Source organism: Mustela lutreola, chromosome 10, assembly GCF_030435805.1.
Source record: "Mustela lutreola isolate mMusLut2 chromosome 10, mMusLut2.pri, whole genome shotgun sequence".
Classification (NCBI taxonomy): domain Eukaryota; kingdom Metazoa; phylum Chordata; class Mammalia; order Carnivora; family Mustelidae; genus Mustela; species Mustela lutreola.
Window position 1 is genome coordinate 14,899,869 of NC_081299.1, and position 18,618 is coordinate 14,918,486.

The 18,618-nt window shown below is 35.8% G+C and overlaps 1 protein-coding gene across 29 annotated transcripts in view; it reads right to left on the reverse strand.

Annotated features, from left to right (window-relative positions):
* Nucleotides 1-18,618, reverse strand: part of EIF4G3 (eukaryotic translation initiation factor 4 gamma 3) — a 351,983-nt gene that overhangs the window by 152,510 nt on the left and 180,855 nt on the right. For 12 of the 29 annotated variants that reach the window (XM_059135848.1, XM_059135840.1, XM_059135839.1 and 9 more), the window contains 4 exons: nucleotides 17,033-17,065; nucleotides 7,121-7,141; nucleotides 6,088-6,267; nucleotides 5,405-5,519 (listed from right to left, as the gene is read on the reverse strand). In XM_059135848.1, the coding sequence (XP_058991831.1) occupies nucleotides 5,405-5,519; nucleotides 6,088-6,267; nucleotides 7,121-7,141; nucleotides 17,033-17,065 (349 nt within the window). The remainder of the gene's footprint in view (nucleotides 1-5,404; nucleotides 5,520-6,087; nucleotides 6,268-7,120; nucleotides 7,142-17,032; nucleotides 17,066-18,618) is intronic. The other 17 variants (XM_059135850.1, XM_059135847.1, XM_059135846.1 and 14 more) reach the window with 3 other exon arrangements.

Genomic DNA, 18,618 nt, shown 5'->3' on the forward strand with positions numbered 1-18,618 from the left:
GCTACCCAGGATCCCCTTCCTTATACTTGCTTTTAACCTGAACCCAAGATTGGGAAGAAGAGGAGGAAGAGTAAAGGGGGACAAGGATCAGAGAGAAATGAAGAACTGGGAGTGGAAGGGTAAGAGAAGAAGAGATTCCAAAACGAGAAAACAGGAAGGGGGATGTTTATGTCCTCTAGACCGTAAGGCCAGAATAGCTGCCCTGAGGTGGTAAAGCTGAAGGACCTATAGCTGATGGGAACTATTGGATCACAACTTTTAAGTCTGATAAAAGCATACTAACTAATGATAAGCCTTAAAACTAAAATATCTGTCCAAATAATGAAAATAATCTAAGCCTATCAGTAGAGGACTGGATTATACATTGTGATTCATATATGATCATGTATGATTCATTCACCTAAAATGTAATGTTATGTAATTTGAAATTCTATAGGTAACGAAATGGAAAGATGTCCATGACTATATTGTGAGATAGGGGAAAAAATAACAGAAAGATTTAGAATATTATAAATAGTATGTGACCATTTATATTAAAAACTTGTTTAAATATAAAAGAAAAAGTATATATTAAGCTATTAAATCATTATTTCCTTAGGGAATGGAGAAGGGGAAAAAACTGGCTACTTCAACTTTATACATTCCATATTATTTGTATTTTTCTCACTAACTTGTTTACTTTCATAATGAAAAATTATTTTAAATTGTTTTTCCTCGTCCCAGCCTCAGCAATCAGACAACAAAAAGAAATAAAAGGCATCCAAATCGGCAAAGAAGAAGTCAAACTATCACTCTTTGCAGATGATATGATACTATAAGTGGAAAACCCAAAAGACTCCACTCTAACTCTGCTAGAACTTGTACAGGAATTCAGTAAATCAATGCACAGAAATCAGTTGCATTTCTTTATACCAACAACAAGACAGAAGAAAGAGAAATTAAGGAGTCAATCCCCTTTACAATTGCACCCAAAACTGTAAGATACCTAGGAATAAACCTAACCAAAGAGGCAAAGAATCTATACTCAGAAAACTATAAAGTACTCATGAAAGAAATTGAGGAAGACACAAAGAAATGGAAAAATGTTCCATGTTCATGGATTGGAAGAACAAATATTGTGAAGATGTCTGTGTTATCTAAAGCAATCTACACATTTAATGCAATCCCTGTCAAAATCCCATCCATTTTTTTTTCAAAGAAATGGAACAAATAATCCTAAAATTTATATGGAACCAGAAAAGACCTCGAATAATCAGAGGAATATTGAAAAAGAAAGCCAACGTTGGTGGCATCACAATTCCAGACTTCAAGCTCTATTACAAAGCTGTCATCATCAAGCCAGTATGGTACTGGCACAAAAACAGACACACAGATAAATGGAACAGAATAGAGAGCCCAGAAATAGACCCTCAACTCTACGGTCAACTAATCTTCGACAAAGCAGGAAAGAATATCCAATGGAAAAAAGACAGCCTCTTCAACAAATGGTGTTGGGAAAATTGGACAGCCACATGCAGAAAAATGAAATTGGACCATTTCCTTACACCACACATGAAAATAGACTCAAAATGGATGAAGGACCTCAGTGTGAGACAGGAATCCATCAAAATCCTTGAGGAGAACACAGGCGGCAACCTCTTCGACCTCAGCCGCAGCAACTTCTTCCTAGGTACATCGCAAAAGGCAAGGGAAGCAAGGGCAAAAATGAACTATTGGGATTTCATCAAGATCAAAAGCTTTTGCACAGCAAAGGAAACAGTTAACAAAACCAAAAGACAACTGACAGAATGGGAGAAAATACTTGCAAAGAACATATCAGATAAAGGGCTAGTATCCAAAATCTATAAAGAGCTTAGCAAACCCAAAGAACAAATAATCCAGTCAAGAAATGGGCAGAGGACATGAACAGACATTTCTGTGAAGAAGACATTCAGATGGCCAACAGACACATGAAAAAGTGCTCCACATCACTTGGCATCAGGGAAATACAAATCAAAACCACAATGAGATACCACCTCACAACAGTCAGAATGGCTAAAATTAACAAGTTGGGAAATGACAGATGCTGGCGAGGATGCAGAGAAAGGGGAACCCTCCTACACTGTTGGTGGGAATGCAAGCTGGTATAACCACTCTGAAAAACAGCATGGAGGTTCCTCAAAAAATTGAAAATAGAGCTATCTTATGACCCAGCAATTGCACTACTCGGTATTTACCCTAAAGATACAAACGTAGTGATCTGAAGGGGCACGTGCACCCGAATGTTTACAGCAGCAATGTCCACTATAGCCAAACTATGGAAAGAACTTAGATGTCCATCAACAGATGAATGGATAAAGAAGATATGGTATCTATATACTATGGAGTACTATGTAGCCAAGCCATTTGCAAGGACATGGATGGAACTAGAGGGTATTATGCTTAGCAAAATAAGTCAAGCAGAGAAAGACAACTATCATATGATCTCCCTGATATGAGGAAGGGGAGATGCAACGTGGGGGTCTTGGGGGTAGGAAAAGAATAAATGAAACAAGATGGGATCGGGAGGGAGACAAACCATAAGAGACTCTTAACTCTCACAAAACAAACTGAGGGTTGCCAGTCTATAAGTGATAGAAATAAAGCCAAATACATTATAATACTGTATATACAAATCAGAAAAATATTTCCCTACCAGTAAACTCATTTATATTGTTTCTATATATACTGCAGTAGTATTAAGAGCAATAAAGAAGGCTGGCACAGATCTACAACACAATTGTAATGACAACATTTTGTGTCAAAAAATTATGTAAAGTGTAAATAAACAGACTAGAATTCAGTGAGAAGCCTTTCAAAATGATTTTGTGAATTAGAAGATAGAATTGCATAAACCTGGTGATTCACAAGCCTGTACCCCTGGGGCTAATAATACATTATATGTTTATAAAACAAAAAAAAAAAAAAAAAAAAAAAAAGATGATACAATTGCATTCCCATTACAACTTGGGATTGAAAGAGAAAATTCTGTGGATTTTAGCATGCTTTCTCTGCCAGTCAGTTTCACTTACAGGTTTTCTATTCAATAAATTCTTGATGATACCAACTGTCAATTTTATACTTAAAAAGAATTTTTATTGGGGATGCCTGGGTGGCTCTGTCACTTAAAACATCTGACTTTTGATTTTGGCTCAGGTATGATCTCAGTGTCCTGGGATTGAGCCCCATGTCAGCTCTGCCCTCAGAGGAGAATCTGCTTGTCCCTCTCCCTGGACTCCTTTCCCTGCACGCTCAATCTCTCTCTCAAATAAATAAAATGAATAAATAACTAAAATCTTTCTTAAAATGGAAAAAAATTGTAAATGGATTTAAATTAAAGAATAACTACAAAGATACTAAATGGTATGAAAACCCAGAGTTCAAACTAACTTCAAGGGGCTCACAAGGGATGCCAACAGTACTGGCAACATTCCACGTCAAAGAAAATATCAAATATTTCCTAGTAAAAATACAACTTCAGTAAAACCATTTCATGACATTATGAAGTGTATCATTTTGCAACTGGCAGTCTCACAAGCAATAGTAACCAAGTTGTAAAAAAAGGTTTTCCCAGGGCTCCTGGGTGGCTCAGTCGGTGAGCCTCTGCCTTAGGTCCTGGATCCCAGGGTTCTGGGATTGAGTCCCCAACTGGGCTCCCTACTTGGCGGGAAGCCTGCTTCTCCCTCTCCCGATCCCACTGCTTCTGGTCTCTCTCTCTCTGTGTGTATGTGTGTGTGTGTCTCTCTCTGTCAAATAAATAACTAAATAAAATCTTAAAAAACAAAAACAGAAAAAAAAAAAGGAAAAGTTTTCCCTTTTCTAGAAGTAGTAAAACCAGGTAACACTTGGTTCCTTGGCCTGTTTCACCTCAAAACCTAAGGGAAATGTTCTTGAGCTATTCTAATGCCAATTAATTCTGATGTAAAGAACTGAGACACTAAATCTCAATGTTAGGAGATTGGTGAGTGGATACCTATTTATCTAAAAGTAGATTATACTGGGGTGCCTGGGTGGCTCAGTGGGTTAAAGCCTCTGCCTTCAGCTCAGGTCATGATCCCAGGGTCCTGGGATCGAGCCCCATATTGGGCTCTCTACTCGTCGGGGAGCCTGCTTCTCCCTCTCCCTCTGCCTACCTCTCTGCCTACTTGTGGTCTCTGTCTGTCAAATAAATAAATAAAATTTTTAAAAATTAATTAATTAATAAAATAAAATAGATTACACTATCTTAAAAGAACAAGTTAAAATTTTAATATGTCCTTACTGGTAGCAGAAAAGATCAATGCTTAGTGAATCCTAAAGTTTAATTTTTCAAGAATTTGCTGATTTTAACTCTTAAAATTCACGTTCTATATAATAAACCAAGTATAATATGTGCTAGAAATTTATGGAATAAGTCATCTTAGTACTGGTTCACAAAGTATAAACATGTCACTTATTTCTCTACATTAAAAACATTTGTGATTTTTTTAAGACATTTTCATTTCACTAATTCTCATAACCTTCCTATGACACAGATCTTATCACAATTTTGCAGAAAAGGAATCACAGAAACACTGAATTATACTCAGGCATCCCACTCCAATACCTCATCACTATTTTAGGTGTTAGAGATACCAGAGTGAACAAAACAATAAAATTCATTGTCTTTGTGGATACTATATTCTAGCAGGAAAATGTTAACAAACATTTTGGTAAATGGTGTTAAATGTTTGGAGAAAAAGAAATCATGGAAGGGAGATAAGTTATAACTGACCCTTGAACAACACACGCATCAGGGGCACCCTCTGCTCGCCTGCATGCAGTCCAAAATCCATGTATAAGTTTTGAAGCCCCAAAATCTTATCTAATATAGCTTACTGCTGACTTAGAAGCCTTACCAATAATGTAAACAGCTAACAGATATTTTATGTTATATGTACTACATATATATATTCTTACAAAAGCGTTAAGCTAAGAGATAGGTAAAGTTTTTAAAGAAATTGTAAGAGAAAACACATTTACAGTACCATACTGTATCTGTCAAAAAAATTCATGTTTAAGTGATCCCATACAGTTCAAACCTGTGATGTTCAACAGCCAACTGTATATTTATTCCATCAGCAAAAATGCAATAAAAATCTAAGTAATTATGAGTTGGTTGCAGATTCAGAACCTTAAGACATGGGTTCTTTGCAACAGAATTACCAGCTCTTTCAGGTGGTGTCATTAACTAAATATAGTTCTATAATACCCTTTCCGTGTAAATCACTCCCTAAAAAGCTTTTGATTCAGAACTGTTTGCACATTTTATTTAAAAATTCTTTATACCACTAAAACCTCACTGACTAAACTGATCAACCAAACACAAAAACGAACTAGCAGGAATTCCTCCGTATTTCATACTTACCGTAAGCATTGGGGAAGTCCCCAGGTCCTGGTCCAGGATAAAAAGGCCCTGGCCCTGGCGGCTGAACTGGATACTGTTGTGGGGGCCCAACATAAGGAGGGCCACTATGACGGTACTATAAAAGAGAAATTAAAGATATTTATAAATAATATGAAGATGGCTTACTATTAAAAAAAAAAAAGTTTTTGTGTGTATAAGACAATTACTGAAATAAGGTGAAAACTCTTGGTTAAATACATTAAAAAATGCTTGCCTGCCATCAAAATGCAATGAGGATGAAGAGAAAGATGTGCAGTAGGTAAAAACCTTACAGCACATCAGTGCACAGACAGACATCAGCTTGCTGTAAAATTATTTCAGGCTGGTAGCTTTCAATGAAATTGAATGTTATCACAGGAAGAGCATAATTACTGAGTCTGTTTTAGAGCAGATGGATATGGGAAAGGGATGGGGTAAAAGCAAGAAAATAAAAATAATTTCTCAAACATCTTAGAAAAATGGAAGAGAAATATTTCCTTACAATATTATGGAAAATGACAAAATGGCCAGACTTACAGCCAACAGAAAAGTTCACATACCACTAAAAACCAATGCCATCACCCACCCTTCCTGCTTCCTCTGATGAGAATTTGGGTTAATTCCCACTCTATTGCTGGACCGCACAAACCTGAGCGATACTTTACCTGTGGAATACAGTACTGAGGACCCTGGGGCACTGGGTACGGCATGGGCAGATGGTTAACCATCATGATGTGCTGATTGGCCTGATACACTGCAGTGGGTGTCTGTGCACCAGGACGAATGGAAGGACTGCTGTTCGGGATGGTAGCTCTAGGAGGCTGTATCTGAGGCCTCTGAAAAAACTGAGGAGGGGAGAAAAAAAATATTTATTTTTTTTACTAAGGGGAATGTGTAAATTTTACTATCTTGAGCTTTCTCCTTTTGTCCACTAATAGAAATTTTACCAAATGAATTGGAAATATAATATACACAAAAAGAGGCTAAACTGCATGTGGCTGGGATCACTAAAAATATTCTATACTAGAATATTTTTAAGGCAAGTTTTGATCAGTGCTATCACATATATGAAAACAGTCAGGCACTCTCACTTTTAAAATGAGGCCTCAGCTATCTTAAACAAAAAATTATATGCCATAATTATTAATTTTAAAATGTGATAAAATAACAAAAGGAGTAGCTTGTGTTTCTCTAAAAGTTGTTCTACTATATAAAAGTACTTATATTAAAAATTAAAAGCAATCCCCTAAAAAGCTACCATTCAAGTAATTTATAAAATATTTCTAGACATAAAGATTTTCATCTCAGTCTATCGAAGTCAAGTTAAAAGCAAAACTATCAGGAGAGTTGTCACATGCCGATTTATTACATGAAGGGAATGGCCTTGCTTTTCTAAAAAGTGGCAACCCCATATTAAATTGGACCCAATTTTGCTTTCTTTAATAGTTTGCAATAAAAGTGGAAAATTTAGACAGACTTAAGAATGGTCTGGAAGGAGAAGAACTCAAATTTATCAAATGGCAGCCAGTACCTGTGGTTATTTATGGCTCTCACTGCAGGCTTAAAAGCCTTGAAACAATATACCAACAATAAATTCTCACCGTGAATGCATGTATATTCATCAGCAAACAATCAATCTCACTGTAATAATAAGGGAACAGAGTAATAAAGAGGCCATGCAGAACCAGTAGTTGTTACCTGGATGGGTCTGAATCCTCCCTTCAATTAGGAAGCAAGAAAGCAGCAGGAAACAGAAAGAAAGCCAATGGAAAAGCTTATAGATCAGTAGGAAGGGGTAGGACATAGCATGCAGCTCAACAAAAATATCTTTCTATTTAGTAATAATAGGAGAAGAAGGAAGATTAGAAAATCAGAATGACAATTCTCCACTTGAGAATTCAAGGACACATGGAACTGAAGAACTGAATCACACTTAATATAAATAAATACAGTGGCAAAAATATTCTTATAGTAGCTACAAGTTATAACAGCTTGAAAGGATATGTCTGTTTTTAAGTACAGGTGGGACTGATTCCTGTTCTTGGCTCTACAGACACCCATTATGTGATTTGGCATTAGTTATTTAGCTTCTCTATGACCCACCATCTTTAATGGAGAAAATAGTTAATAATAAAAGTGCCATTCATTATTTTAAAGTTTGCAAATGTCCTAAGAAAAACTAAACTTTTCAAAATATATCAGGCCCATCAGGAAAGAAATCTGCTCTTCTCAATTAACACGGCATATAAGAACCCACTTAAAGCTTTAAAATGGGGAAACATAAAACTAGTCTTAAAATGTGGTTTAGCTCCAAAATTTCTTAAGTTCTCTCACAATTCCAGACATGAATACTGATTATGATTGGTCCAAATAAAGCAAGGATGAGCTTTGACCTTTGGGCCCACTCAGGTCTTATCCTGCCTTACTTACTCTTAAACATCAAGTCACCTACACATAGTAGAAGAAATGACTTTTTATTTTGTGTTGTTTGGAAGAATTAGGATCCAACGTCCAAGGCTCATCCCCATTCGGCCTTCATAACCCAGGACAAAGAAAGCCCTAAAAAGAGTAAGTCACAGAAGTGCAATAGGCAGTACAGCAGGAGAATGGAGTGGATGAGGGAACCAGATGGGAAAGGCCATAAAGAGCAGTTGATGAAGATGAAAAGAAAGTACAAGCAGCAAAGCTGGGCTGGACCACCCCAACAACAATAGTCTTGCTGTTATCTCCACTGACACAGTTTTGGTGACAGACACAAGAATTCTGTTGGCTGCAACCAAGAACATGAACTAATAAATTTTGCATCCTACACTTCACCTCTCTTAATTACACAGCAGACAGAATCTATTATTCATCAATGTATGTGAGTTGTAAACACAATTCATGAATGAACTTAAGCATTTTTATAACTTGGTTAATATGAGAGGAGCCACAAAACTGTTACAGGCCTCAGAGAGAGGACAGTCATTCATCTGCTCAACTTAATGAGCATTACAACATGTTGGATGCAGTGGACAGAAATCTTATTCCTGTAAGATCCTCTTCCACCAACTCTAGAGGGCAGCCAAGACAAAGAGAGTCAAACACAAGAGGTGATAATCCACTGTAGTTATATTATCACCAAATTTTCTAAGAATATTTACTGCCTAGTGCACTGAAGAGGCATGGTGTTACTAACTTGTGCAGAGCAAGGAAAGCAGATATGGGCAAAGTTTCTCCACAATTTTAACAGTTTACTGTATGTGAGTCCTTCTCCTGGCACTAGTTTCCAACTCCTCTGCTGGGGTTTTTAACGCCCTGATTACGACAGTTGAGAATACAGCTTATTCAAAGAGGATTCAGAAGCCTATTTTCTTCAGTAGTTTTAAAAAAAGAAATAAACAAGTGTTTCTGATGATAGTGCTAATATTATCATACAGCTGAACCCACAAATACACAAAATTTATGGTTATGTGGACATGCAATATTTCTTATAAACTAAGACTTCAGCTTTGAAGCAGTGTAGGAGAGTGTATTCACATATGCATATTAAATAACACTGAAGCTTGATATAGCACTTACTAGCTACCAGATACTACTCCAATTATTTTCCACATATAGTAAATTATTCTTAAAACACACCTCTAAGGCAGGTAGTATTATTAACACCTCCATTAGATACATGGAGAAATTGAGGGACAGGGAGATTAAGTAACATTCTAAAGGTCTCCCACCCATAATTTAATAAGTACAGTCAGATTTAGGTGTATAAACTTTAACTGTTACACACCCTACTTCTCATGAAATGGAACACCCCTCATATTTTCAAACAACTGTTGACAGTCAAAAGAAATTTTTTCTAAGGCCCAAGGGATGTGGTGAGACCTTTATCCAAGTGCACTAATGGGCGGCATATCCCTCAATCGTAACGTTCCTGGTAACAACAATTACTTCACAAAATTCATGCTTATTATACAGGAAAATAAATTTCTTCTACTTACAAGACTCTAATTCTCTATCTCCCTTAAAGTAACTGATAACTGTTCATATGCTTTTACTTCCTCCGTACAACATTTAACAGACCTTTTACTCAAACTCACTGCCCAAGAATTTTATAAGGACAGGCTGTCTGGAGCTAATTTTTCAACCTTAAGAAGTTCCCTCCCTTCCTCATTCTCCCTTTCCCCTTCCCCCATACAGGAGATTCTACTATCTATAAGACTAAAAAAGGTGTAATGACTGGAAAGGCAAAGAAATAAAAAGAGAATGTACTAAAGAAATAAATAAAATAAATAAAAAGAGAATAAAAAATGAATGTACTCTCTCCTAACCATTCAATTGTAAATTTAGAGTTAGATTTAATAGTGGTACAAGAAATTAAAAATCTGTGGGTGGGCATGGCAGCAAACTACATGTGAATGTGAATGGTCCTTCCCAAACTGCTTGCAATGTTTCTGAATCCCTTTTCCTCTCCACTAATCAAACTCTCTGGGATGCTAGATGGAAGGACAGTACAAGCCATTTAGTCCAACTACATACCTAAAATTTAAATCTCTTATTTGACATGCCCTTCAGGTTGCGACACTTGAGCAACCAAAGACACAGTCCATTTCATTATTAAATGGAGTTCTGACTTTCCTTTTACTGGCTCCAAATTTTTCTCTCTGTATCATTTTCCCTCTGGTCCAATAAATATTCCTAAAATCACATCAAAGTCAAATCCTTCTTCCACAGAAGTGATAAATCTCTAAGTTATGTGGAGACATCCATCACTGCCAACCTTCGCACCAATGTCTATTTTTTGTTCAAAGCCAATTACTACCCTCCATGCCCTGTCCCTCCAACCAACATATTAAATTCCCTTTTCAGTCTTCTCTCAATATGGTCCCACAGTTAAAAGTCTCACTAAATAGAGATCAAAACACAAATATCCAGGTCGTGTCTCCCTAGACTGTATCTGGGCTCACTCAATAAATTTATCTGTTGCTAAACGAAACAGCAACATCTCTCTCTTATTCTGGCTGACTATATTTCCATTAATAAAACTAAGAATAACAGGAGCTGTTCTGTCAACCACATTTTACTACTGATTGGTACTGAATTACAATCTCATAAAACCCTTACGTCTTCTTTATATATAACCTGGCAACAAGTCATGTTCTTCACTTTTGTGTATACTCTTAGGGCTGTGTAATGAAGTTCAGATAAGGAATAGTGTATGTTGTTTCTTTGAAAATGTATTTGGCTAATTACAAACCCATCATCTCAGACTGTACAGATACTTCTGGATTCCAAATGTATAATACAAGGTCAAAACCACATAACTATCAGCAAATTTGACAGGCATGTCTTTAATCCAAGTCACTGATGAAAATGCCAGAAAAGGCTAAGTAGAGAAGGGAGGAATCATGTACAACATAAGTATCATTCCCAAACTTGATTTCAATCTGTTTTAAGTCTTTTATCTTTCAATGGTCCACTAATATGCCAGGAGAATGGCAAGGGAAAGAATCAGCTCTCATTTGGTGGTCATTGTGCAACTTTTCCAAAGGGCTTGGATACATTTATAACAGAGGCTGAATTTAGAGTACTCATGATAGCTAACTTTCACTGTAAAATTCTAGAAACCAAAAGGAAAATGTTACCCCTTGGAAAATACTTCTAAAGATGTGATAATTATACCGTTACCTAAAGTTTCCTTGCCAATAACATTAGGAATAAATGTTTTTTGAATATGTTGGCAATTCTATCACTTTTCATGACTTCACTCTTTCTAAAATCATCAAAAGACAAGGATATCTTTTTTAAAAACTAAATAATAAGTTGATATTCTCTGAAAACTACCCATTCATTTTCAGCAACTCGAAAAATCTATTCAATCACATTAGTTCTTCCTCTGTGGAAAAAACTACAGAATAATTATTATTTTGCAAAGCAATAAAAACTATATAAAAAATGTGCTTCTGAAATCCCTAGCTTTCTGCAATATATAGTTCAGCCTCCTAGAGGAACAGTAAGATTTGGAATTATGAATTTTTTAGGTTAATATCTTTAAAAATTCTAAAGTACTTTTGAGAAAAATAACTGCTGTAATTTTCTCACAAGTTGTAAGGGAATAAGCAGTGAAGAGTCCACGTAATGGGGTATCAGTCAAGTATCAACCAGATACTCTGCTGACTTACACCAATTTAAAACGAATTCTAAATTCTTTCTGTACCTTCCCTGCATGTGGCCAATATCACATAATTTATGTGTCATTAAGAATTAAAAGATGTAAGCTCTAGAGCTGAGTTGTTCAATAGAATAGCCACTCGCCATATTTGATGACTTATAATGAAAGTTGCGCTGCACAGTTTCAGTGCTCAATAGCCACATGTGCAAACGTGTCATGAACAACACACTAACATTTTCACCACCATTACAAGAGTTCTACTAGATAGTAGTGCCATAGAGGATTATGTAAGATGGAAGGAAAAAAACCCCGAGGATTCTGTTCAGGGACAGGTGTTCTGTCTGTCCATGCTGCAGACTCTGAAAAATGAGCATCCTTGTAGAATACTTTGCTCACAGGCAAAAACAGGCTGAGAAAGGAGGGAAAGATAGGCAGGTTATGTCACTGTTAAAGAAAATTGACATTTACCCAGAATCTACTATGTGCCAGGGACTCTGACAGGCAGGTACTCTGATCCTCATAACTCCCTTAGGAAGTAGGTGCAGTTGTTGTAAAACTTCAATATTTTATCACTTATGGGCATATTTTATCCACTTCCAAAGATAAGAAATCTGAGGCTCGAAGTTAGTTTGTAGTGAAGCCAAGATTCCCAGTTATGCCAACTCCCAACCTGTATTTTCCTTTACTATTTCTGCCCTAACCCTACAACTCTTTGGTGACTAAGGCACTAGATAAACTGCCCATGGCTGACTTACATTAAGCTCTGAAAAATCTAAGAGGACTGGTCATAAGGCTGCATAAATGCTTGATCTTATTTCTACTTTGCTTGATATGCCAAGTCTGACCCCAGAGGCAAACTCTAAACTTTCATTTATTTTATTTTCCAAATCTAAGAAACTGCACAGAGCAATACAAATATTTCTCCACCAGAAACTAAGACTTCAAATGTAACAACACAAAAACCTTGAAGGGTCATAATGAAAAAAATTTAAAAAATAAAAATAAGCCAGCAGTTTTCTTTTCTTTTAATCTTTTAGTAAAAAGAACAAAACTACAACAGGAAAATATGCACAGTTTCAATGCTGTTTGCTACTAGGTAACATATTTCCTTGATGTGAAATATTGTTAAGCTTTATCAAGCTTTTATTTGTTTACAATAAATCCAATTACTTCGAATATGGCACACTATTCAACATTTGTCAATATTATGGGAACTAAAATCATGTATCAACACATTGCAAAATATTTTTGTTCTATGAACACTTTTAAATACCAATTCCCTGATCTTTCTCAAAATGCAGACTACTCAGCCACAGAATATAACCAACACTTGATCTCTGTTGTGAAATCCAAAAGTAAAATAAGGACAGGAACACAAGTAACTTTAAACCACAACTACACAAATTTCAACAACTAAACATGAAATTAATAACACAAGCCAGAATCTACATTATACCAAGTGACTTGCTTTACTTATGAGTGTACGTTCTGTTCTTTCTGTTTCTAATTACCTTGGGATTTTCAAACATCAGAGTAAAAATAGTTGCCATATTTCTAAAGCCATGGGTGTCTGCATATAAAATTACTTAGTACTTCTTCTTTTACCTTGTAAGAAAATTGTTAGTCTAATCTAAAACTCTCTCCAGGCTACAAAATGCAAAAAGAATGGAACATCCTAATTAATTAATCTGAAAGAATCCCTGTAAAAGCCTAAAACTAAAAAACTAATGGTACTGGAAGAAGACACGGCTGACATAATTCTAACTGGAGCATGGTATCCCTGACTTGAGGGACTCAGTAAGAGCTCTCTAGCTGGCCACACATAAAGATACTCTACCTAAAAGTAGTTCCAAGAAAAACATTCTGTTACAGTTTCTTGATCCTATTCAACTAAAAATATCACTATCCAGAATGCTGTTTCATTTCAATTCAGTTAACTTCATTTTACAAAGAAGAAAAAAAATATACACATAGGTTCTAGATTACTAAACTGGACAATCGTGTTTTCATTTCGCAAGCAATTACCTCCAATTATCTTATCTAAATAACAGTATTTTTATTCTTTGTAATGTTTATAGAACCAATGGTTACTAAGCAGTCACAAAAACTTAACGTATTTACAGTTGGACTTTAGAAACAACAATCACAGGAGCCATCATCCAGCATCAAATTACTGTGTTTAAAAATATATATATATATCAAAGCATGAAAGGATGTGGTCAGAAAGGCAGCCACTGATGAACAATTCAATAAAGGAGAAATAGGAAATCTATTCACTAAGTCTAACTAGTCATAGCTAATTATAACCCCTGATTTAATTCTTTCTGGCCAAAGAAAACAATTATAGATTAAAAAATAATTTATGCCTTCAATTCACAACAAACCAAAAATAACCTAGGACATGGATGTTTTACCCTTTAAAAATGTATTCTCTGTGTACCACTCAATGTTTTTTACCATTTGCTCTCATTATACAAGTTTCTATCTACTATTTTGTCTTATGAGCATCTCCTTCTCTATGAACCTCTACTTGACTGACTTTCTTTTTCTTTTCCTTCCTTCCTTCCTTCCGTTTTCTTTTGAGACATCGGATGGGGATGTGAGGAGGAGCACAGGGAGAGGGAAAGAATCTCAAGCAGGCTCCATGCCCACCAATGGAACCCGAAATGGGGCTCGGTCTCACGACCCTGAGATCACAACCTCAGCCAAAAACCAAGAGTGGGACACTTACCCAACTAAGCCACCCAAGTAGCCCCTCTAACATGACTTTAGATTTGAGGAGAAGACTGTTTTAAATACAAACTTCAACCATTAATTCTCAAGTGGGAAATAGTATCATCTCCATGGGGGTTATCTGGAAATATGTGGAGGTGTTTTTTGTTTTGTTTCGTTTTTTAATTGTCACTGCGGGAATTCTACTGGCATTTAGAGTCCTAAGGTTGCTAAATGAACTGCAATTCACAGGGAAGGATTTCATAACTGGTTATCCCACCCAAAATGCCAATACCTATTCCATACTGGAACAAACCAAACTGGACTGTACAGCCATGGATAAAGCAGAGCAAACTCTTCCTAACAATTCGCTCTCCGCCACAGCACGGCTTCAGCTAACTCCCGCTCAGCACTGTCACTTCAACTCCCGGCCCTCTCTCTCCTAGTTTTCCAAGGGGACTAATTCCTACTGCTGTCTCCACCAAAGTTATAGGTTTCCGTACTCAATTCTCTCTGGTGTTATGAGAAATTTTAAACTGCTATGTAGAAAGGAGGAATACCAGAGTAAAAAGCAGCCAGCTCTCTGGTTTTTGTATCCAAAAGTAACACTCTGGATTTATGATCCATCTCAAGAATTGATCTTCAAGAACTTGTGTCAGAAAGTAATTACGTTCCTTGCTAATGAATAAATAATAAGCATATACACACAGGGAGTTCTACTTTTCTAATGGTTGAAATATGCCATAACTTCACAAGCATTATCCCATAGCTAAATAAAGAACCAATCTGCCAAAACTTTGAGTCATATGACACATGAAAATCATTTCAGAAACTAAATCAACCTTTTCTCACCAAGACTCCTTTAAGTGTTCCTTGGTTTTTGAAATTAAAGAAGACAAAGAGCATCACAAGACTTTAGGCTCAGGAGAAAGTTCAGAAAACAAATTTTCCCAGAGTAGATAAGACTCTTTTATAAAGGCTTAACTACAACATCCCTATTTGAGGACCAATGCAATTGAACAGAAATTATAGAAACACTCAGCCTTATATGAAGGAGCTTAGAAATAGTTTTTCTTAATCAGTAGTTTTTTTCCTACACTGCTTTTGGAACAGAGAACTCCCAGGTTTCTCTGTTAGGAATAGTTCTATGGCTTGATCCCTGAATAAAATTTAAGCCTTGCCTCTATGACCATTGACGAAATATTTTATAAAATTTATAATCAACCTTTTTACCTATGGGCTTATCTTCCTTTCAATTATAAGTAATCAATCTAGAATTGTAGTATATGCCAAACACTGCTAATCACTGTCCTTTCATTATCTCATTTACTCTTCATATCAGTCCTAAGATGGGTACTAGTATTGTCCCCATTTTACAGATGAGAAAACAGGCTGAGACCAATGAATAAATTGCCCAAAACCACTCAGTTAGTAAGACTCAAACCTAGGTCTAGTTGACACGACAATGCAAGCTCTTAAAGTACTTTAACAATGCTGTCTGTTGATACTAAAAAATACCCGAATTTTATTTCTTCATCTAACCCAAAGAATTGCCATCCATTTCACATAACCATATCTGAGTTCTCCTGCAAAGTGTCCTTAGCACCTCAGAATATGCTTGGTTTTTTATCATCTAAATTAAAAAGACTTCATTTTGAGAAATAGAGCCTTATATCACAGGTAGACAATGAAATCCAGCAATTACACCATGTCCATTTACTCAATAATAAGAATTCTAACTATGATTAACACAGGTAAACAATGGGTAACACTTCTTTCATTTTATCAAACCATGCTAGGCTGCATAACAGTATCAAAAAACAGCTAACACTTCCTGCTGTTTACTTTATGTCAGATGCCTAAAGAATCTTATCTCTAAAATGGAGGGCATTTATTCCCGTTTCCCATATGAGGGAACTAAGGCTCAGAAAGAAATCTGTTTAACCCAGATAGTTGCACAGTAAAGCTGGTAATATGAACCCAGATCTGTAAGGCCTAGGCCCTTTCAACTATAGCAAGAGAAAATGTTTCAGGATACTCTGTAAGAAGCTATTTGGAGGGAAAAACCCTGCAAGATTTTTCTTTATCCCAAACCACCTCCTCTAGTATATTCCTGCTAAATAAATTAGTGCCAGCATATACATTTTTTAATTTTAATTTATATAATTACTTCATTTAAAAAGAACCAACTGGCTACAAATATTAAAATTAAATAATGTATTTATTTTCTATGTATCCTGAGAATAATTCTATGAAACAAATGACTATGTATTAACTGTTAATTTAATATTAGATCTAAGTTAGTAACTGAGATTAAGTAGTTTTAGAAATACTAATGCTGTTTTATACACATCAATACAAGTTACATCAGAATGTTAACAGAAAACCCTTAGAATGTTGCCTGTTCCAGTCAAATTTAAACAATACATATAACCACAAAATCTGTGAGGGCTTACCATATTTGAAAATTTTCAGGGTTCCCTAAATTGAGAGCAATTGTTTTGGGGGGAAAAAAACACTTTATTATTTTTAAATTGTGCCATTAACAGAAGGGAATGTGTTCATTAATAACAAAATGCCGTGAAATTAGTGAAGGACAAAAAGAACAGAATCACAGGAGACTGGAGCTACTCTTAAAGAGTACAGGTTGGGTGGTTCCCTGGAATGGCAGCATTCTAAGGATCAGCAGCTACTAAAGCCCCCACCTATTAGTTAAAGGTGATAGTGAAGGGGCAAGGGTACAGTACCTGGTGATGGGCAGGTCGAGGCCCCGCTGCAAACTGAGAAAAGGAGGGAAAACAAACACAAAAGGAAAGGCACAAAGAGTCAGAAACACCACAACAAAAACCAAAATGTCACACAATATGCCAAAAGAAAAAAACCCACAAGAAAAAAAACAAAAAAAAACACAAACAGTCAAAGCTTTGCTGCAGGACAGTGACAGACAGGTACTAAGATTCAACAGGTTAACACCACTCCAGCTATAGTTTGCCATTTATCAGCTGGGAGAGAAACAGCTAAGCTGTTAGGCACATAAGGTATCTCTCTGATAGGAATATTAAAAAAAAAAATAAAATAAAATCCTAAAATAAAGCAAAAGAAGGTTTGAAATACTAAGTGATTATATTAAGACAAACATGAAAAAGTCAAGGGTGCTTATGCAACTGATACAGCTGGAGGAAATGGAGAAGTTTTTATATTATAAGAAATAGCCAGGAGGTAATTAAAATGTCCAACAGGAAATACAGAATGTTAACAGGACCGATTTCAAATTCACTTTAGTTTAATAGGGTATCTCACACGTGAAATGGAAATTTCAGTATCTTCCTTTATTTCTTAAAGAATAAAATTTCATTTATATATCTATAAATATACAAATATATTTATAATATATAAATATATATTTAAATATATAAATTACGACATATATATTTAAATACAATTAACTAGTAAAGTTTAATATCAGGCATACCAAAGCAAATAGCTGGTAAAGAACATCACCCTTTAAAATGATTAATCAAAGTGGTACTATTTTAAGCTCAGGAAGAAAAAAGAGTGAAAGAAATCAAATCTCTCAGTTTTTATACACAACAGCACAACACTGTCCATATGTACCTACTGCTATTTGATACTGAGAATAAAAACAAACAAAAAAATATAATTCCTTAGCCCAACAGAGTGCTTAAAAGCAGGTAATACACACTCTCTTACTTTCCCTAATGTACAATGAAAGAAAAAGCTTTCCTACTAATAAAATTTTAAGTACTAAACTTGTAAGATCAACTATTCTTCACTAGACCATTAACTAGACTTCCAGTGTGATTTCACTAAAAAAGACAGAGAAGCTGAGTGCCTGGGTGGCTCTGCTTTCTGCTCAGGTCATGATCCCAGGGTCCTGGGATTGAGCCCTGCATCTGGCTCTCTGCTCAGCAGGGAGCCTGCTTCCTCCTCTCTCTCTCTCTCTCTCTGCCTGCCTCTCTGCGTACTTGTGATCTGTCTGTCAAATAAATAAATGAAATCTTAAAAAAAGACAGAGAAAACTGTTCGGACATAGTGTCATGTCCTGGCTACTAATACATTAACTATTGAAATGTTAACGACCCCCTTAATAGTGAAAAGAAAATATTTACAAAGCAGTTTTGAACTCAAACCACAAGGACTTGAATGGAATACATTTAAGAAACTAAAATACGTCTTCAGTTATTTCCTAGAAAGCCTTCCTTCTATTAACTCAACACTGCAGGTGAATCAGACTGAAGATTAACTAAGAACCAATCCCTCATACTCAGAATTTAAGTTACATGCAAGAGATGTGGAATTATTCCCCAATTGC